Below are 23,555 nucleotides of genomic sequence, written 5' to 3'. Positions count from 1 at the left end.
AATACATATAATTGTATAAACACCCATAGATAAGATGCATGGGTCGTTATCAATCAATGGTAACCTATAAGTAGCAGCTAGCATGTACTACACTGGAACAATGATACTACCCTATGAACCGGTGAAGTCGTCACTCGTCATAAATTATTAACACCTGTCCACTTGTATAAAAATACAATATTCTTTACTATATATTATGATACAGTAGAAACTCTATAAAATAATACACTTAAGACCACCAAAATTTATTAATTAAAAGAGTTATTAATTAATTGATAAACTAATAATTATTAATTTATATATTAATTAATATTTTATTAATTTATAGTAGAATACTTAGTTTACAAACACCTTTCAAGCTTCCATTTATTTATTGTATACAATCAATGTATATCAAATGAACGACCCAATTTGAAAGAAACCTTCAATCTCCCACCTTATTATGATTCTTGTGTTCAATGTATCACTTTATGGACATTAAAAATATTTTCTATATAAATACAAGATCAAAATAGGTTAACACAAACAAAAATTCTCTTGATTGTGGATAATTGCACTGCTCATCCAAAAATTATTGAAGGATTACGAAATTTTGAATTACTTTTTTTTTTGCCACCAAACACAACTTCAAAAATTCAACCTTGTGACGCGGGGATCATACGAGCTTTTAAGATGCATTATCGTCGTCGATTTTATAGAAGTCTTTTGGATGGTTATGAATTAGGGGTTCCAAATCCAGCAAAAATAAATGTATTAGATGCAATGAATCTTGCAATTTCAGCATGGACTATGGATGTTCGTGCAAATACAATTGCGAACTGCTTTCGCCATTGTAAACTTCGATCAACAGATAACATGACTTTTGAGAACTCAGATGAAGGTAGTGAAAGCACTCAAGAACTCCAGAATTTGATCAAAGAGTTGGGTTATCGCAATGCAATGGATGTCGAAGATGTTCTAACTCACCCAGAAGAAAATGTAGTTGCACAGTTGTTGACTGATGAAGAAATTATTGAAAGCGTTATTGGAATTAATAAAGATGATATCGATGAAGAAGATGATGAAAGTTCTACAATGGAGCCCCCTTCGCGAAACGAAGCTATTAAAGTGGCAATCACATTGAACAGTTTCTTGTTGAGCTATGAGAAAACAACACTAGAAGTTCTTACCATGCTAAGGAAAATTAGAGACGAGATTCAAGGTGTAACGCCCTGCTTTTTCATACTTTCCATAATTAGAAAGCTCGCCTTGTAATGCTATTTTTGGAAATCTTGTATTATTGTAGTCGTCTTTTCGTTGTAAAATCCAAGACTTGGATCATAAATAAAATTCGTATTTCTTTAAATTCACCATCTACATATTCATACATGTTCAGACGTTCGAATTCATTGTACATCGAATCCTTATTTGTAATTCATACTTATACGATACTTATTCACGATGCATGTCTATGCTTGTCCTTAAATTGCTGATACCTAAAAACCCCTAATAATATGCTTATTTATACAACGGTTAATCATCTAATATGTGACATATACTTGTCACTTACAAACATGTTACATACTTGTACATTACACTTTTTACCTAGTTAAATGATGTTTTATTTCATATTTCACCTTGTAACAAGTTAGGGGAAACATTGTTGCATATTATTACACAACTTAATTAACAAAATTACTCATTATAATATTTTAAAAAATAAAAAAATAAAGAAATATGGCAGCCCCAATTCAGCAAAATTCAGCCCCATATAGTTGGGTTTTGTGGGCTAGTTTCAAGGTGTAACCCCTTCTAAACACTTCCAAAGCCCAACCCATTGAAACCCTAATCCTTCCCCCTATAAATACCACTTATAACCAGCCTCCCTACCACTTTTGCAACACTAAAAACTCTCAAAACATCCTCCAAACCGTAGCTGAAAGCAAGGGTTCGAGCAGATTGACACCCCTTCACGAAAATGAGCATAACTCACTCAATTCTTATCCGATTCACTCGATTCTTTTTCCTACTACTTTGTATTGACCTTATCTACGTTTCCATGGGTTTTTCACAGTAAATAAGTCCCTGGAATGTCCCCAAATAGGCTCCAAAGTGGGCTGTTCGTTTCTGTTTTTATCTAAACTTTGTTAAACTCATCCAACTTGTGTCTAACACATCTCACACCTATGTCCTAATGCTTACAACCTCACTTATGGTTGGTTAAGCTTAAAAACAAGGTTGAGACACTATAAATCAGAGGTTAAAACCTCAAATACTTTCTGTTTTGTTAGGGTATTTAACCCACAAATCATGTCAAGCTTAGATCTTGATGAATGAGTGATTATGGAACAACTTGGGTTGTCCTACATACAATCCTCACATGATTTGGTGATTTCTCTATAGTTAGGCTGGTTATGTTATTGTGCTAAACCTAGTTCGTGACCCTCCTTGGTTGTTTTTACATCAAGTGAAGTGGTGAACATTCAAGGGGTTCCTAAATAGAAGCATGTTCTTCCTACCCCATACATGACATCTATGATAACACGAGGTGCCTAAATGAAGATCCTAATCTTCTACCTCCTACTTGAATTATTGGATTAAATAATATGTAGTACTTAACCTAGATATATATATATATATATATATATACACTCATTCGAACCTTTGATGTTGAACTTATGTTTATATGTTAAAGTAGTAGAACATCACCTAAGACCTGAACCTTGTTGTGATTCTTATGGGTGTTCAACTCATGAAAACATTATCATAACCCTTGTGGTTACCAAGTGTCATACAAGTGTTAAGTGTTGAAGATGATTATTTTCACATGCTATTCTCATATCTTACTTTTATGTTGTTTTAAATACCGAATCTCGACTCTAAGCATACTTGAACTTTAACCCTACACATTCAATCTTCTAACCTCGTCAACTCGTCAATAATTGGATAATCGGAAAGCATATGCAAACTTTGTGAGTATACTCGTATTCCCCCTTTTTACTTTTACCACTTTTGGGGTGTAACATGTTTATCTATCAACAAGCTTACACATGAACATTTTGCTTAAACACATGAACATTCCTATAACATGCTTGTATACGTGATGGCTTGATGCTTTAAACTTGGATTTATCTTATGTGTCGAATTTATCATTAACTTCGTATGAGCCAAACCGTGACATATGTAGCGCTATAGGATTAACGACCCGCCTCTTTATCTTCGGTTATGTCATGAGCATATTGCGTTTCCTTGGTTTGATATGTTAGACACATACCATATTTAAATGTTCATCTTGAATCACATGCTTGCTATGAGGAATTGTTCAAACTTATCTTTTTGCTATGTACGTATCAAACTTGTATACTCGCCTTTGCTTTTGCATTGAACTTTATTTTAACATGTTACAGGTGGATGTTGACGATGCATGGAATCTAGTAGGATGCTTAGATACACACTTAGAAAGAATTGTATTTGTATTGTATCAATTTATTATTCATGTTGTTGTACTTTGTTTCAAAACCTTGATTCTTTAGAAATGAAATGAAATGATTATTTAAATACTTGTCACAATTATTAGCGTTATGATGTCTCGAGCAATCTTCACACTTCGTCTCATCCCGATGTTTCCGCCATTGGTTGGGGTGTGATAGATTGGTATCAGAGCCATAACTATAGGGAATTAGGAAAACTAGGAATGCTTTAACCTAGTCTATAGTTCTAGAGCTTTATTCGTATGTTTTACTTGAAATTACTAGCATGCTATCTTATTTGCTTTTATTTATTCTCTTTTGCTATTGTAAGCATATGTGTCACTTATGTGTTAACACTTAACATGCTATACTTGTTTTTATTATGTGTTAATACTTGTTTCATCATTTTATCCTTTATGTGTGTTCTTGACATACTTTTTATGCGTTAATATTCGTTTCATCATTTCACTTTTATTGTGATATTCTTGACATGTTATACTTGTTTGTTTAATCTTTAATATACACTTTTCCTCACGCGTTCTACTCGATTATTCTAAATCCGACAACACACATATTACACAAACGAGACGAGTTCACCAAAATAGGCGTGAAACCCATAATTCGGTGAACAACCCTCAATTCATCCACTTTCCTTTTCTTTTTACACGAAATTCACCATCAAGTTAGGAGTGAAATCCTCACCTTGATGGAGAAGTTCAAATTTCAAATTCTAGTGGACCCTCGTCAAAGTGTTGAAATTAAATTTTGACCCGACGAGTACCAACCACACTTAGGATACGAAATCGCCAAGTTAGGGGTGAAACCCGCACCTTGTCGACTAGTTCCACTCCTTGATATTTTTTTTAATCCCGCCAAGTCTCGAAATTTCGATTGATTTGGGACATGTAGTAACCGGAAGGGTAAATACCGTTAACCGACTTGTCGGCGAGAGTATTTTACCTATTAGGCCAAAGCATGCTCCTCAAATTCAAAAGACTTTTCGACCACTTTGGTTAGTCAAAGTTCCGTTTTGGAACACTCCAAACTTTGGTTAAACATGCGTTTCTATTATTCATTTTATACGATACGATCTTTCAAATTTGAACTTACTTTCGATATTCTCTTTTTACACACACAACATATTGAATCTTTTCCATACATTTATACATATGCATGATTTCATATAATTTAATTCATAACCCTTGTAACGACAAGTGGAGACATATCATCGAGATAGGAGTGATTTCCTTACCTTGAAGATTAACTCCACTCCCCTTTTTCCTTAAAACGACCTCACCAACGAGTTAGGGGTGATTCCCTTACCTAGGTGAGCGTTAACAAAACGTTCTTTTAAAACGCCTTATTATGCAACTCAATCATATCTTATACCTAAATTGCTCACCATTAATCAAATCCCTACTTATGCGATTTTCAAAATTTATTGTTTTATCAAACGTACTCCTTATTCTACAATCTATTTTCACACAACTCATACACGCGAAATTCATAATCATGTCTTAAAACGTTTTATTACTCGAACTTCAAAACCTTACGAAATGCTACCCATCAATTTAATCAGTTCAATGAAACTCTTGCCCATGAACTTCATATTCGACTTAATCACTAAAACATGCTCACCTTCTACTTTTAATCAAAATCCAACCAACCTTTCCCAAATACTTATAAGATTTTATAGAAGTTATATGATTGTTTTACCAAATACCCTTTTCAACATCAACAAATCATTTGTTATTTTTTTTAAATTACTAAGTCCTTTTTGCTAAAATTCTCTTCTAAGGATCCTAGTTTTCACAAGGACCTCCTAAATTCATAATTTCTTATTTGATGAAACGAACCTACTTTTTAAACAAAAACCTTTTCCTACACCAATTTACAAAACACGCGGGCAAGAAGTCTTCATGGGAACCGACAATCTTTGACTTACATGAATTTTTTTTTAACAAAAGTAGCATTTCAATCATTACAAAAATACATTATGCCTAACCAATTAGTACTTTATATCTTCTTACATACACAACTATATTCTACCCTTCCAATCAAGGTCAACCTAATTTTGATTCGACAAACTCAATGTTTCATTTAAACAACTATACATGCATATCATCGTACACATTTTGGTCGTTACCTTGCGATAACATCATTTATATCATTCGTATTTACATACTCGACCTTTTGAACGATTTATACACTTAGATCCGTGATGTCCCAACAAACACTATATACGCAATATTTAATTTTCGTACCTACACTTATATTCATACGTATTATGCTTATGCTTATACACATACTGCTTGTACGTTTTATGGTTATGCTTATACATACACGCGTATCCATACTTAAACTTATGCTCATACTTTCATTCATACTCATGATTCATACATTCGTACCCGTACGCAAGCGTAATCCGAGGGATTCGCTTATGTGGGTCCCATACATACTTAAGCATGGACTTGCTTGCATACTACATTCTTACACGTACACATTCTAAATTTTTTATGTATACCCTAATTCATACATAACTAGTACAAGCTATGCGGACCATGCGATGATCAATATAATCGCGGGTGCACACGGGATTATAGTGATTGGCTCATGAGAACCATAGAGTGTACTACTGTGTACGGTAAGACACGGGACGTAACATGACACCGAATACGAAACGGACGTAACGTGGTCAAAACATGGTGGATACGCCGCTGGTACTTCCTATATATAAGTGTTTTCACCATGTTACCAAAATCTCGTAGGAACGTGCCATGAGAAATTCGATGTCTTACAGACCTATTTAGACCTAATACAACTTTAGACAACTCACAAACGCATTATATCCGATTATCCACGACGAGACTTCCTCCTTAACACACTACGTTCATCTATCCAACACTTATGCTATTCTTATACTTGCACTCCTTGAGAGTCATTCGTTCATTCTATGCTCGTATTATTCTCCTTTATCCCTTTCTTTCATACAAACCTCGTTCACATTCAAACTTATTTAAACTCCTTTTGCCTATGCGCACGCATACACGTTTTACCTATGCTTAAACGCCTCAACTCATTTTAGTCAAACAAATTCCTATCCTATCGTTCTTCAAAATTTCGTACTTTTCTAAACGTTTCAAAACTCCCAAGTCTCGATTCTTTTAGCCAAAATGCTTTTTCTCCAAGGTCTTCCTCTTGAACAAATTTCGGGACGAAATTTCCTAAAGAAGGGGAGACTGTAACGCCCTGCTTTTTCATACTTTCCATAATTAGAAAGCTCGCCTTGTAATGCTATTTTTGGAAATCTTGTATTATTGTAGTCGTCTTTTCGTTGTAAAATCCAAGACTTGGATCATAAATAAAATTCGTATTTCTTTAAATTCACCATCTACATATTCATACATGTTCATACGTTCGAATTCATTGTACATCGAATCCTTATTTGTAATTCATACTTATACGATACTTATTCACGATGCATGTCCATGCTTGTCCTTAAATTGCTGATACCTAAAAACCCCTAATAATATGCTTATTTATACAACGGTTAATCATCTAATATGTGACATATACTTGTCACTTACAAACATGTTACATACTTGTACATTACACTTTTTACCTAGTTAAATCATGTTTTATTTCATATTTCACCTTGTAACAAGTTAGGGGAAACATTGTTGCATATTATTACACAACTTAATTAACAAAATTACTCATTATAATATTTTAAAAAATAAAAAAAATAAAGAAATATGGCAGCCCCAATTCAGCAAAATTCAGCCCCATATAGTTGGGTTTTGTGGGCTAGTTTCAAGGTGTAACCCCTTCTAAACACTTCCAAAGCCCAACCTATTGAAACCCTAATCCTCCCCCCTATAAATACCACTTATAACCAGCCTCCCTACCACTTTTGCAACACTAAAAACTCTCAAAACATCCTCCAAACCGTAGCTGAAAGCAAGGGTTCGAGCAGATTGACACCCCTTCACGAAAATGAGCATAACTCACTCAATTCTTATCCGATTCACTCGATTCTTTTTCCTACTACTTTGTATTGACCTTATCTACATTTCCATGGGTTTTTCACAGTAAATAGGTCCCTGGAATGTCCCCAAATAGGCTCCAAAGTGGGCTGTTCGTTTCTGTTTTTATCTAAACTTTGTTAAACTCATCCAACTTGTGTCTAACACATCTCACACCTATGTCCTAATGCTTACAACCTCACTTATGGTTGGTTAAGCTTAAAAACAAGGTTGAGACACTATAAATCAGAGGTTAAAACCTCAAATACTTTCTGTTTTGTTAGGGTATTTAACCCACAAATCATGTCAAGCTTAGATCTTGATGAATGAGTGATTATGGAACAACTTGGGTTGTCCTACATACAATCCTCACATGATTTGGTGATTTCTCTATAGTTAGGCTGGTTATGTTATTGTGCTAAACCTAGTTCGTGACCCTCCTTGGTTGTTTTTACATCAAGTGAAGTGGTGAACATTCAAGGGGTTCCTAAATAGAAGCATGTTCTTCCTACCCCATACATGACATCTATGATAACACGAGGTGCCTAAATGAAGATCCTAATCTTCTACCTCCTACTTGAATTATTGGATTAAATAATATGTAGTACTTAACCTAGATATATATATATATATATATATACACTCATTCGAACCTTTGATGTTGAACTTATGTTTATATGTTAAAGTAGTAGAACATCACCTAAGACCTAAACCTTGTTGTGATTCTTATGGGTGTTCAACTCATGAAAACATTATCATAACCCTTGTGGTTACCAAGTGTCATACAAGTGTTAAGTGTTGAAGATGATTATTTTCACATGCTATTCTCATATCTTACTTTTATGTTGTTTTAAATACCGAATCTCGACTCTAAGCATACTTGAACTTTAACCCTACACATTCAATCTTCTAACCTCGTCAACTCGTCAATAATTGGATAATCGGAAAGCATATGCAAACTTTGTGAGTATACTCGTATTCCCCCTTTTTACTTTTACCACTTTTGGGGTGTAACATGTTTATCTATCAACAAGCTTACACATGAACATTTTACTTAAACACATGAATATTCCTATAACATGCTTGTATACGTGATGGCTTGATGCTTTAAACTTGGATTTATCTTATGTGTCGAATTTATCATTAACTTCGTACGAGTCAAACCGTGACATATGTAGCGCTATAGGATTAACGACCCGCCTCTTTATCTTCGGTTATGTCATGAGCATATTGCGTTTCCTTGGTTTGATATGTTAGACACATACCATATTTAAATGTTCATCTTGAATCACATGCTTGCTATGAGGAATTGTTCAAACTTATCTTTTTGCTATGTACGTATCAAACTTGTATACTCGCCTTTGCTTTTGCATTGAACTTTATTTTAACATGTTACAGGTGGATGTTGACGATGCATGGAATCTAGTAGGATGCTTAGATACACACTTAGAAAGAATTGTATTTGTATTGTATCAATTTATTATTCATGTTGTTGTACTTTGTTTCAAAACCTTGATTCTTTAGAAATGAAATGAAACGATTATTTAAATACTTGTCACAATTATTAGCGTTATGATGTCTCGAGCAATCTTCACACTTCGTCTCATCCCGATGTTTCCGCCATTGGTTGGGGTGTGACACAAGGGGAAATTGATTTCAACAAAAAACAAAAGACAATTGAGTGATTTTTCAAGAAACCTTCATAAATCATTAATGTAATATGCTATATATAAGGAATTATTAATTTATATTTTATATGGGGTCTAAAAAAATTATTAAAAATGTATTATCTTATAATTTTAGCGAATTATTAATTTAGCACCCTATCCCCGAGTCGGGACCGGCAAAAAATATTATCTTAGAGAGTTTATTAAATAATCGAGTATTAATTTATCGAGTTTCTACTGTATATATTTTTTAGCAGCCAACAATATCAATCCCGAACAATCTTGGCGTACCCATTGGACAAACAAAGTACTCCGAGAGTAACCCGAGTCCACCACAAATTCCGAAGAAACCTAATAACCCACCCGCCCGTAGGCACGTCGGTGAAATTACTAATAAAACCTGTTTGCCTCAAAGATCCAACCCAGGTTTCCCTAGGTCTCCTATCATTGCCCACTAGGGCCTCACTGTGTACCAAATGGGAGTTGAAGCTGCATCTCTCAAAAGAAATACAAGGCTTCTACCACTTGATCTAAAGATTGTTGGCTAATAATATTTTTTTTTTTAAAAAAAGTTTACGATGAATGATGGATTTTCTAATATATATTGTTATACTAGGTTATCTACCCGTGTGATATACGGATGAGCTATTTAATTTTGATAAACGGAATAAAAAAAATAACAAAAACATTACAAAAGATGAAATTGCATATTCCATTCAACAACATGTGAGATTAAATATATAATTGTTATAATAGCTATTATATTATAATCATTTATATTATATAGATCAAAATATATTAATAACCTATTAATAATTAGTTGGTAATTGTTGATGTACCATATTACCCTTATTAACTAATTAAGTTTTCTCTTGGGTGTATATATAAGGAGATTATTAGAGAGTTTAAGGGTTAGACAATTACACAATTCACACAACCCTAATAACATCACTTTCGGCTCTCTCTCCATAACCGAAACCAACCCTTGTTTCGGTTTCATCACCATCATAATCTTACACCCTAAGGAGGAACCGGATCATCTTGAAAAGTATGTCAAACTCAATGACTGCATCTCTGACTGGATTCTCTGCTGGCCTGTCTGTTATAACAACTATGTTATTAATGTTTTCCATTATGTTTAAACAGAACTGATTAACACAATAAAAAAGAACCAATGAAAAAGTATAAACGATTTCTTTTGACTTATTCAACACCGGTTGAATAATGAGCAAAATGATACTAAAATGTGATTTGTGGCTGTGCTTAAAAAAATCCATTCATAATAGCATGTGTAACAAACAAAATATGACTAAAAAATGCGAGCTTCTCAAAGTTGTAGTCGAGTCTGCACAAGTGAAATTAAAGTCAACATATGAGCAATATTGAGGTATAAAATGTAATTGACATGAACATATGAAATTTCTCCTAAGCTAGGTAATCAGAAAGAAAAATGAACATTGCAAAGAACATTAGACAGTTGCAAACCTATTGTTCAGCTCTTATACATCAAAGTAGTTGGTACCATGCTTTGTATCCTTACATTGGTATTAAGGGATAAAAAAAGAGTTTATGATAACATAATTTGAGTAACATGGATAAGATAAAAACAACACTGTCCTATCGTCTAATTTTAGGAATTTAATTCATCTTTGGTCAAAACAAAGACGATGTGTACCATAACATAAGCCCCTACAATTAAAATAGGGAGAGCACAATTAAAATGCATAAAAGTAGAACAGCTCCTCCGAAAAAATAACAATAATCGGCAAACAAAAAGAATAAAAATAATAAGTGCTAAAGGTTTGAAAAATTACCTCAATATAAGTAATTTCAATTCACGTCTTCGTCTCCATGCTCAAATAAGTGTCATGTTACAACCATATACCACAAGGCAAACTGTTATTGTCGACAAAAAGAGGAAAACATAACCATAATAGGATTGAATAAATTTCCTTATTGTAAAAGTCTTGTCATGCTTTCGTGTCCTCAAACGCACAAAATTAGAAAAACAAATATATGTGTACATATATAATTATAAGTGAATCATGATAGGTTTTAATACACAAAGTAGTCATAAAAATGGTAACGTAGTTCTCCACAAAACATTAATTCTTAAATAACTAATTGAATTTTTAATGAAGCAAGAAAAAGGAAAAAAAAAGTGCATAAGAGGGTCTAACAACAATGGTAGCAAGACACATTTGCTAAAATAATAACCAAACAAAGGTATTTCGAAAAAAAAAACAAAAAAAAACTTACAACAAAGGGGTTAACTTCTTCTCCTTCATCAAACGAATTGGGATCAAAATGACCAGCCGTCACCACTAATTTGCAAAAAAACATTTATTAAAATCCCATGTATCATTCAGTTATATAACAAAACTAACTAATCTTCTAAACATGTTATCAAATGTAGTAAAACATACCATAAGAAAGGCAACAGGTCCCACGAATTGTACTTTTATGTTCTTCCAGCCCGTTCGTGTACGACGCAAAGTGTCCAGTAGATATGAGCACCAAATCTAGATGCGGTATGTCCTCAACAGCCTCTACACCAAGCAAACATCTATCATTTGCAGTTGTGGCTTTTGTAATCTCCGCAAAAAACGTCATCCAGTACACCAGGAAATTTATTCTAAACAGGCTCCCCCCATCTCTTTAATTATCTATTGCAGTTGCAATTAAGCCATGGGTAATTCTCGCGTCCCCCCCCCCATTGACTGATGAATGTATCCATAACAGTATTTCCCGGTTCTTTACTCTTTTCAATTTTCTCCACCTTTTTAACTTTTCTTTTATCGACTATTATTTCAACTGGCTTTGGCCCCTTTGGTATTCCAAATACCTCATAAACTGTGTCCGATGTAATTTTTATTTGGTGTTTGCCTACGTTTAGCGTATCGAACATCTCGTCAAAGTTTCTGGCTAGCCAATATGCCCAACGTGTCGAAATATGATTGATATTCATATCTAGAATAGCCCTAAATCCCATATTCTTCACCTAATCAGCCTGTTTTTTTGAAATTTTTTTCACAATATCCATATACGAGTTAGGTTGACATCTCAACAGTATTGCTTCGTTGCTGTATACAAAGAAAGCCCTAGGTTCTGTTCTAGGTGGTTCCAGCTGGCTTGGTTTTTTCCCTGTTCCACCTTTTTTGAAAGTTTTTTTGTTTGTATCTTAGATCTCTTGTCATCTTCTTCTTTTTTGGCAGTGGCTCAACAAAGTCATCATCCTCAGAACTTTTAACCACAACCCTTCTTTTTCTATTTTTGTTCACTTTTTTCAATGTTGATATGGGCTCTTCAAAGTCATCATCAGATTCTATTTCTACAAAATCACATGCTATCAGACAAAAACCTTATAAAATCGCATGTATCACTTAACATTTACCAAAACTCACTAAGTTGATAAAATCGCATGAATGAGTTATGAATTCGCATGTATCTGTTAAGCATTACCAAAACTACCTAATCATATAAATCGCATGCTTCAGACAAAAAAACATTTATAAAATCGCATTTATCATTTAATCATATACCAAAACTAACTAATCATATAAAATCGCATGGATGATTTTATAAATTCGCATGCACAAGCTAACCATTACCAAAAATACAAAATAATATAAAATCGCATGCCCTAGACAAAAATAACTTTATGAAATCGCATGCCTCAGACAAAAAACCTCAACAAACAAAACTAAACATATAAAATCGCATTTGTCATACAAAACCCATACAAAACTCTCTATAATATCGCACATGTATCAGCTAACCACTAACAAACCTACATAATCATACAAAACCTAATAAAAACCATACCAGACATAAACCCTAACAAAATCGTAGTTAACAACAATACGTAATCTTATAAAACTATAGGTTTTAGACAAAAACCTTACTAAACAAACAAAATCGCATATGTCATTCAAAGCCACTGTAAACCCCATTATAAAATCGCATATGTCATTCGATACCTGGATTCATCTTCTTGCCTGTGGTCTGTCGTTGTTGGCCTTGCTCCGTTTCTCAAAACTCATCAATCTTCGTTGAATCGCACCGGTAAGTAGAACGGAACTTGGGAGAAGAAAAATGCAATGTTTTGAATTTGGGTTTACAGTATGATGGTGAGTTTTTGTTTGCTGATTATCAGGGGTTTTGATTTCGTAATGGACGATTTTAACCTTGGCGGTTTCATATATATATATATATGTATATATATATATATAATTTAATTTGATTAATTTAATAGTTAAGCACGTGGTTTAAATGAGATGATCTGACGGTTGTGGTTATAGCGTACGTAATGTACGATTAGGCCTATTGTACGATAACCGGCCTCTCTCTCCCTCTCTCGCTATATATATATATATATATATATATATATATATACATATAATATATATATATATATATATATATATACATATAATATATATATGTAGAGTGGGAGTTGGCTAGAAAGCCTAAGTTACCTAGAAAGTCTAGGAAACAATAGGAAGATGACATGTGGCATGGAGGGTTTTTAATAAAAAGGGCATTTGTGTAATTTGAATATTATTTTAATTATGGATTATATTATTAGGATAACTAACTTACTAGATAATTATGGAAACTAAATATCCCATTCAATTCAAATTGACAGTTTTAATTTAAATCATACAATCCATACAACATATTCACAGGGAATTCGTAAATCTGGCCTTTCACAACATCTTTACAAGCAATGATTTTTGCTGGAGGATTTCTTGATTTCTTGACATTGTGTTTTACCAGCAAACAGACTAATACCATTGAGTATTAAACTTGATTTTTTGTTTGATTTGCTGTAAGAATTCTTGACATTGTGTTTTACCAGCAAACAGACTAATACCATTGAGTATTAAACTTGATTTTTTGATTGATTTACTGGAGGATTTATTGACGTTGTGTTTTACCAGCAAACAGACTAATACCATTGAGTATAAAACTTGATTTATTGTTTGATTTTGCTGGAGGATTTCTTGACATTGTGTTTTACCAGCAAACAGACTATTACCGTTGAGTATTAACTTGATTTTTTGTTTGATTTGCTGGAGGATTTCTTGACATTGTGTTTTACCAGCAAACAGACTAATACCATTGTGTTTTAATAGTTTTAATTTAAATCATACAATCCATACAATGATTTTTGCTGGAGGATTTCATGACACTGTGTTTTACCAGCAAACAGACTATTACCATAGAGTATTAACTTGAATTTTTGTTTGATTTGCTGGATGATTTCTTAACATTGTGTTTTACCAGCAAACAGAGTGATACCATTGTGTTTTAATAGTTTATCATTGGATTAATTAGAGGATTTTTGTCGTTGTGTTTTATTAGTTACTGGTTTCATCATAATGTGTTTTATCAGTTGCTGGTTGATATGATTTTGGCATTCTTGATTTTGTGTTTTAGCATTCAGTCACTAGTTCGTCACATTGTGTTTTATCGCTAAAACACACTACTATGAACACATCTAGATCTGATTTATAGTTATTTTTTGTATGATTTGGTGTTTTAAAATGTGAGGGATTAGAGAGAGAGAAAAAAATTGCGACACTATTGAAGGTGGTTATATGATTGGTAGTTATTTCCTTATTTAAAACAACTTAAATGACACATCTACCCACAATCAATTAAATTAACTTATTTTAAAGACATGTATATTACAAAAATGCCATCAAATGATCTCAACCATTAAACACACTCATCTGATGGCCTAGATCGCTTCCTACACTTCCTAGGAAAAACACACTTTCCGCAGGATCCCTGAGTGGGAGTTGGCTAGAAAGCCTAAGTTTCCTAGAAAGTCTAGGAAACAATAGGAAGATGACATGTGGCATGGAGGGTTTTTAATAAAAAGGGCATTTGTGTAATTTGAATATTATTTTAATTATGGATTATATTATTAGGATAACTAACTTACTAGATAATTATGGAAACTAAATATCCCATTCAATTCAAATTGACAGTTTTAATTTAAATCATACAATCCATACAACATATTCACAGGGAATTCGTAAATCTAGCCTTTCACAACATCTTTACAAGCAATGATTTTTGCTAGAGGATTTCTTGATTTCTTGACATTGTGTTTTACCAGCAAACAGACTAATACCATTGAGTATTAAACTTGATTTTTTGTTTGATTTGCTGTAAGAATTCTTGACATTGTGTTTTACCAGCAAACAGACTAATACCATTGAGTATTAAACTTGATTTTTTGTTTGATTTACTGGAGGATTTATTAACGTTGTGTTTTACCAGCAAACAGACTAATACCCTTGAGTATAAAACTTGATTTGTTGTTTGATTTTGCTGGAGGATTTCTTGACATTGTGTTTTACCAGCAAACAGACTATTACCGTTGAGTATTAACTTGATTTTTTGTTTGATTTGCTGGAGGATTTCTTGATATTGTGTTTTACCAGCAAACAGACTAATACCATTGTGTTTTAATAGTTTTAATTTAAATCATAGAATCCATACAATGATTTTTGCTGGAGGATTTCTTGACATTGTGTTTTACCAGCAAACAGACTATTACCATAGAGTATTAACTTGATTTTTTGTTTGATTTGCTGGATGATTTCTTAACATTGTGTTTTACCAGCAAAACAGAGTAGTACCATTGTGTTTTAATAGTTTATCATTGGATTAATTAGAGGATTTTTGTCGTTGTGTTTTATTAGTTACTGGTTTCATCACAATGTGTTTTATCAGTTGCTGGTTGATATGATTTTGGCATTCTTGATGTTGTGTTTTAGCAGTCAGTCACTAGTTCGTCACATTGTGTTTTATCGCTAAAACACACTACTATGAACACATCTAATTCTGATTTATCGTTATTTTTTGTATGATTTGGTGTTTTCAAATGTGAGGGATTAGAGAGAGAGAGAAAAAATTGCGACACTATTGGAGGTGGTTATATGATTGGTAGTTATTTCCTTATTTAAAACAACTTAAATGACACATTTACCCTCAATCAATTAAATTAGCTTATTTTAAAGACATGTATATTACAAAAATGCCATAAAATGATCTCAACCATTAAACACACTCATCTGATGGCCTAGAGCGCTTCCTACACTTCCTAGGAAAAACACACTTTCCGCAGGATCCCTGAGTGGGAGTTGGCTAGAAAGCCTAAGTTTCCTAGAAAGTCTAGGAAACAATAGGAAGATGACATGTGGCATGGAGGGTTTTTAATAAAAAGGGCATTTGTGTAATTTGAATATTATTTTAATTATGGATTATATTATTAGGATAACTAACTTACTAGATAAGTATGGAAACTAAATATCCCATTCAATTCAAATTGACAGTTTTAATTTAAATCATACAATCCATACAACATATTCACAGGGAATTCGTAAATCTGGCCTTTCACAACATCTTTACAAGCAATGATTTTTGCTGGAGGATTTCTTGATTTCTTGACATTGTGTTTTACCAGCAAACAGACTAATACCATTGAGTATTAAACTTGATTTTTTGTTTGATTTGCTGTAAGAATTCTTGACATTGTGTTTTACCAGCAAACAGACAAATACCATTGAGTATTAAACTTGATTTTTTGTTTGATTTACTGGAGGATTTATTGACGTTGTGTTTTACCAGCAAACAGACTAATACCCTTGAGTATAAAACTTGATTTATTGTTTGATTTTGCTGGATGATTTCTTGACATTGTGTTTTACCAGCAAACAGACTATTACCGTTGAGTATTAACTTGATTTTTTGTTTGATTTGCTGGAGGATTTCTTGACATTGTGTTTTACCAGCAAACAGACTAATACCATTGTGTTTTAATAGTTTTAATTTAAATCATACAATCCATACAATGATTTTTGCTGGAGGATTTCTTGACATTGTGTTTTACCAGCAAACAGACTATTACCATAGAGTATTAACTTGATTTTTTGTTTGATTTGCTGGATGATTTCTTAACATTGTGTTTTACCAGCAAACAGAGTAATACCATTGTGTTTTAATAGTTTATCATTGGATTAATTAGAGGATTTTTGTCGTTGTGTTTTATTAGTTACTGGTTTCATCACAATGTGTTTTATCAGTTGCTGGTTGATATGATTTTGGCATTCTTGATGTTGTGTTTTAGCAGTGAGTCACTAGTTCGTCACATTGTGTTTTATCGCTAAAACACACTACTATGAACACATCTAGATCTGATTTATCGTTATTTTTTGTATGATTTGGTGTTTTCAAATGTGAGGGATTAGAGACAGAGAAAAAAATTGCGACACTATTGGAGGTGGTTATATGATTGGTAGTTATTTACTTATTTAAAACAACTTAAATGACACATTTACCCTCAATCAATTAAAATTAGCTTATTTTAAAGACATGTATATTACAAAAATGCCATAAATGATCTCAACCATTAAACACACTCATCTGATGGCCTAGATCGCTTCCTACACTTCCTAGGAAAAACACACTTTCCGCACGATCCCTGAGTGTGAGTTGGCTAGAAAGCCTAACTTTCCTAGAAAGTCTAGGAAACAATCGGAAGATGACATGTGGCATGGAGGGTTTTTAATAAAAAGGGCATTTGTGTAATTTGAATATTGTTTTAATTATGGATTATATTATTAGGATAACTAACTTACTGGATAATTATGGAAACTAAATATCCCATTCAATTCAAATTGACAGTTTTAATTTAAATCATACAATCCATACAACATATTCACAGGGAATTCGTAAATATGGCCTTTCACAACATCTTTACAAGCAATGATTTTTGCTGGAGGATTTCTTGATTTCTTGACATTGTGTTTTACCAGCAAACAGACTAATACCATTGAGTATGAAACTTGATTTTTTGTTTGATTTGCTGTAAGAATTCTTGACATTGTGTTTTACCAGCAAACAGACTAATACCATTGAGTATTAAACTTGATTTTTTGTTTGATTTACTTGAGGATTTATTGACGTTGTGTTTTACCAGCAAACAGACTAATACCCTTGAGTATAAAACTTGATTTATTGTTTGATTTTGCTGGAGGATTTCTTGACATTGTGTTTTTAAAAACAAACAGACTATTACCGTTAAGTATTAACTTGATTTTTTGTTTGATTTGCTGGAGGATTTCTTGACATTGTGTTTTACCAGCAAACAGACTAATACCATTGTGTTTTAATAGTTTTAATTTAAATCATACAATCCATACAATGATTTTTGCTGGAGGATTTGTTGACATTGTGTTTTACCAGCAAACAGACTATTACCATAGAGTATTAACTTGATTTTTTGTTTGATTTGTTGGATGATTTCTTAACATTGTGTTTTACCAGCAAACAGAGTAATACCATTGTGTTTTAATAGTTTATCATTGGATTAATTAGAGGATTTTTGTCGTTGTGTTTTATTAGTTACTGGTTTCATCACAATGTGTTTTATCAGTTGCTGGTTGATATGATTTTGGCATTCTTGATGTTATGTTTTAGCAGTCAGTCACTAGTTCGTCACATTGTGTTTTATCGCTAAAACACACTACTATGAACACATCTAGATCTGATTTATCGTTATTTTTTGTATGATTTGGTGTTTTCAAATGTGAGGGATTAGAGAGAGAGAAAAAAATGCGACACTATTGGAGGTGGTTATATGATTGGTAGTTATTTCCATATTTAAAACAACTTAAATGACACATTTACCCTCAATCAATTAAATTAGCTTATTTTAAAGACATGTATATTACAAAAATGCCATCAAATGATCTCAACCATTAAACACACTCATCTGATGGCCTAGATCGCTTCCTACACTTCCTAGGAAAAACACACTTTCCGCAGGATCCCTGAGTGAGAGTTGGCTAGAAAGCCTAAGTTTCCTAGAAAGTCTAGGAAACAATAGGAAGATGACATGTGGCATGGAGGGCTTTTAATAAAAAGGGCATTTGTGTAATTTGAATATTATTTTAATTATGGATTATATTATTAGGATAACTAACTTACTAGATAATTATGGAAACTAAATATCCCATTCAGTTTAAATTGACAGTTTTAATTTAAATCATACAATCCATACAACATATTCACAGGGAATTCGTAAATCTGGCCTTTCACAACATCTTTACAAGAAATGATTTTTGCTGGAGGATTTCTTGATTTCTTGACATTGTGTTTTACCAGCAAACAGACTAATACCATTGAGTATTAAACTTGATTTTTTGTTTGATTTGCTGTAAGAATTCTTGACATTGTGTTTTACCAGCAAACAGACTAATACCATTGAGTATTAAACTTGATTTTTTGTTTGATTTACTTGAGGATTTAATGACGTTGTGTTTTACCAGCAAACAGACTAATACCCTTGAATATAAAACTTGATTTATTGTTTGATTTTGCTGGAGGATTTCTTGACATTGTGTTTTACCAGCAAACAGACTATTACCGTTGAGTATTAACTTGATTTTTTGTTTGATTTGCTGGAGGATTTCTTGACATTGTGTTTTACCAGCAAACAGACTAATACCATTGTGTTTTAGTAGTTTTAATTTAAATCATACAATCCATACAATGATTTTTGCTGGAGGATTTCTTGACATTGTGTTTTACCAGCAAACAGACTATTACCATAGAGTATTAACTTGATTTTTTGTTTGATTTGCTGGATGATTTCTTAACATTGTGTTTTACCAGCAAACAGAGTAATACCATTGTGTTTTAATAGTTTATCATTGGATTAATTAGAGGATTTTTGTCGTTGTGTTTTATTAGTTACTGGTTTCATCACAATGTGTTTTATCAGTTGCTGGTTGATATGATTTTGGCATTCTTGGTGTTGTGTTTTAGCAGTCAGTCACTAGTTCGTCACATTGTGTTTTATCGCTAAAACACACTACTATGAACACATATAGATCTGATTTATCGTTATTTTTTGTATGATTTGGTGTTTTCAAATATGAGGGATTAGAGAGAGAGAAAAAAATTGCGACACTATTGGAGGTGGTTATATGATTGGTAGTTATTTCCTTATTTAAAACAACTTAAATGACACATTTACCCTCAATCAATTAAATTAGCTTATTTTAAAGACATGTATATTACAAAAATGCCATCAAATGATCTCAACCATTAAACACACTCATCTGATGGCCTAGATCGCTTCCTACACTTCCTAGGAAAAACACACTTTCCGCAGGATCCCTGAGTGTGAGTTGGCTAGAAAGCCTAAGTTTTCTAGAAAGTTTAGAAAACAATAGGAAGATGACATGTGGCATGGAGGGTTTTTAATAAAAAGGGCATTTGTGTAATTTGAATATTATTTTAATTATGGATTATATTATTAGGATAACTAACTTACTAGATAATTATGGAAACTAAATATCCCATTCAATTCAAATTGACAGTTTTAATTTAAATCATACAATCCATACAACATATTCACAGGGAATTCGTAAATCTCGCCTTTCACAACATCTTTACAAGCAATGATTTTTGCTGGAGGATTTCTTGATTTCTTGACATTGTGTTTTATCAGCAAACAGACTAATACCATTGAGTATTAAACTTGATTTTTTGTTTGATTTGTGTAAGAATTCTTGACATTGTGTTTTACCAGCAAACAGACTAATACCATTTAGTATTAAACTTGATTTTTTGTTTGATTTACTGGAGGATTTATTGACGTTGTGTTTTACCAGCAAACAGACTAATACCCTTGAGTATAAAACTTGATTTATTGTTTGATTTTGCTGGAGGATTTCTTGACATTGTGTTTTACCAGCAAACAGACTATTACCGTTGAGTATTAACTTGATTTTTTGTTTGATTTGCTGGAGGATTTCTTGACATTGTGTTTTACCAGCAAACAGACTAATACCATTGTGTTTTAATAGTTTTAATTTAAATCATACAATCCATACAATGATTTTTGCTGGAGGATTTCTTGACACTGTGTTTTACCAGCAAACAGACTATTACCATAGAGTATTAACTTGATTTTTTGTTTGATTTGCTGGATGATTTGTTAACATTGTGTTTTACCAGCAAACAGAGTAATACCATTGTGTTTTAATAGTTTGTCATTGGATTAATTAGAGGATTTTTGTCGTTGTGTTTTATTAGTTACTGGTTTCATCACAATGTGTTTTATCAGTTGCTGGTTGATATGATTTTGGCATTCTTGATGTTATGTTTTAGCAGTCAGTCACTAGTTCGTCACATTGTGTTTTATCGCTAAAACACACTACTATGAACACATCTAGATCTGATTTAACGTTATTTTTTGTATGATTTGGTGTTTTCAAATGTAAGGGATTAGAGAGAGAGAAAAAAAATGCGACACTATTGGAGGTGGTTATATGATTGGTAGTTATTTCCGTATTTAAAACAACTTAAATGACACATTTACTCTCAATCAATTAAATTAGCTTATTTTAAAGACATGTATATTACAAAAATGCCATCAAATGATCTCAACCATTAAACACACTCATCTGATGGCCTAGATCGCTTCCTACACTTCCTAGGAAAAACACACTTTCCGCAGGATCCCTGAGTGGGAGTTGGCTAGAAAGCCTAAGTTTCCTAGAAAGTCTAGGAAACAATAGGAAGATGACATGTGGCATGGAGGGCTTTTAATAAAAAGGGCATTTGTGTAATTTGAATATTATTTTAATTATGGATTATATTATTAGGATAACCAACTTACTAGATAATTATGGAAACTAAATATCCCATTCAATTCAAATTGACAGTTCTAATTTAAATCATACAATCCATACAACATATTCACAGGGAATTCGTAAATCTGGCCTTTCACAACATCTTTACAAGCAATGATTTTTGCTGGAGGATTTCTTGATTTCTTGACATTGTGTTTTACCAGCAAACAGACTAATACCATTGAGTATTAAACTTGATTTTTTGTTTGATTTGCTGTAAGAATTCTTGACATTGTGTTTTACCAGCAAACAGACTAATACCATTGAGTATTAAACTTGATTTTTTGTTTGATTTACTTGAGGATTTATTGACGTTGTGTTTTACCAGCAAACAGACTAATACCCTTGAGTATAAAACTTGATTTATTGTTTGATTTTGCTGGAGGATTTCTTGACATTGTGTTTTACCAGCAAACAGACTATTACCGTTGAGTATTAACTTGATTTTTTGTTTGATTTGCTGGAGGATTTCTTGACATTGTGTTTTACCAGCAAACAGACTAATACCATTGTGTTTTAATAGTTTTAATTTAAATCATACAATCCATACAATGATTTTTGCTGGAGGATTTCTTGACATTGTGTTTTACGAGCAAACAGACTATTACCATAGAGTATTAACTTGATTTTTTGTTTGATTTGCTGGATGATTTCTTAACATTGTGTTTTACGAGCAAACAGAGTATTACCATTGTGTTTTAATAGTTTATCATTGGATTAATTAGAGGATTTTTGTCGTTGTGTTTTATTAGTTACTGGTTTCATCACAATGTGTTTTATCAGTTGCTGGTTGATATGATTTTGGCATTCTTGATGTTGTGTTTTAGCAGTCAGTCACTAGTTCGTCACATTGTGTTTTATCGCTAAAACACACTACTATGAACACATCTAGATCTGATTTATCGTTATTTTTTGTATGATTTGGTGTTTTCAAATGTGAGGGATTAGAGAGAGAGAAAAAAATTGCGACACTATTGGAGTTGGTTATATGATTGGTAGTTATTTCCTTATTTAAAACAAATTAAATGACACATTTACCCTCAATCAATTAAATTAGCTTATTTTAAAGACATGTATATTACAAAAATGCCATCAAATGATCTCAACCATTAAACACACTCATCTGATGGCCTAAATCGCTTCCTACACTTCCTAGGAAAAACACCATTTCCGCAGGATCCCTACTCTATGTATATGTATATAGCAAAATAAAAACTCTTACGAGTTGAAAGAATTTAGAGAACTCGGTCAAAACGAAGACTTTTTCAAAATTTTTAACCAAAAATCCTAAAAAAAGCAACTTTAAAAAAAAGAAGTTTTTGTTGATTTATACCACCGTAAAAAACACTTGCAGTAGGTGTAAATGCGTAAATGCTGATGTCAACAGCTTTTTTACAATGGTGTAAAAAGATTGAAAACACTGCTTTGATTCTTTTACAACTTAGTTTGTAATATTTTCATCTATGTATGAAAAAAAAAATGTGACAAAACTCGCTCTACCATAACCAAACCATAAAAGTTTAAAAAAGTCACAAAACATCAGTTTCTCACTGATTTAGTTTAGTTCGTTTATTCGGTTGTTCTGGTGATCTACAATATATATTTATTGCAAAATAAGTTTTGAACGTTGATTGACTTAACAAACATTTTTACTTTTTTTGTTATATGCATTGTACGGAAGTTCACCAACAA

At 32.5% G+C, this 23,555-nt stretch overlaps 1 protein-coding gene across 1 annotated transcript; it reads left to right on the top strand.

The window, feature by feature from the left end:
- The first annotated feature begins 762 nt into the window (after window positions 1-762).
- Window positions 763-9,599, top strand: LOC110902192. Its single transcript, XM_022148907.1, has 2 exons — window positions 763-1,203; window positions 9,399-9,599. The coding sequence occupies exons 1-2, from the start codon at window positions 763-765 to the stop codon at window positions 9,597-9,599; spliced, it is 642 nt and encodes a 213-aa protein (XP_022004599.1).
- Window positions 9,600-23,555: the final 13,956 nt, after the last annotated feature.

This window comes from Helianthus annuus, chromosome 13, assembly GCF_002127325.2.
Source record: "Helianthus annuus cultivar XRQ/B chromosome 13, HanXRQr2.0-SUNRISE, whole genome shotgun sequence".
Lineage (NCBI taxonomy): Eukaryota > Viridiplantae > Streptophyta > Magnoliopsida > Asterales > Asteraceae > Helianthus > Helianthus annuus.
The sequence above is the reverse complement of the archived record's forward strand: the minus strand, read 5'-3'. Positions and strand labels throughout refer to the sequence as shown.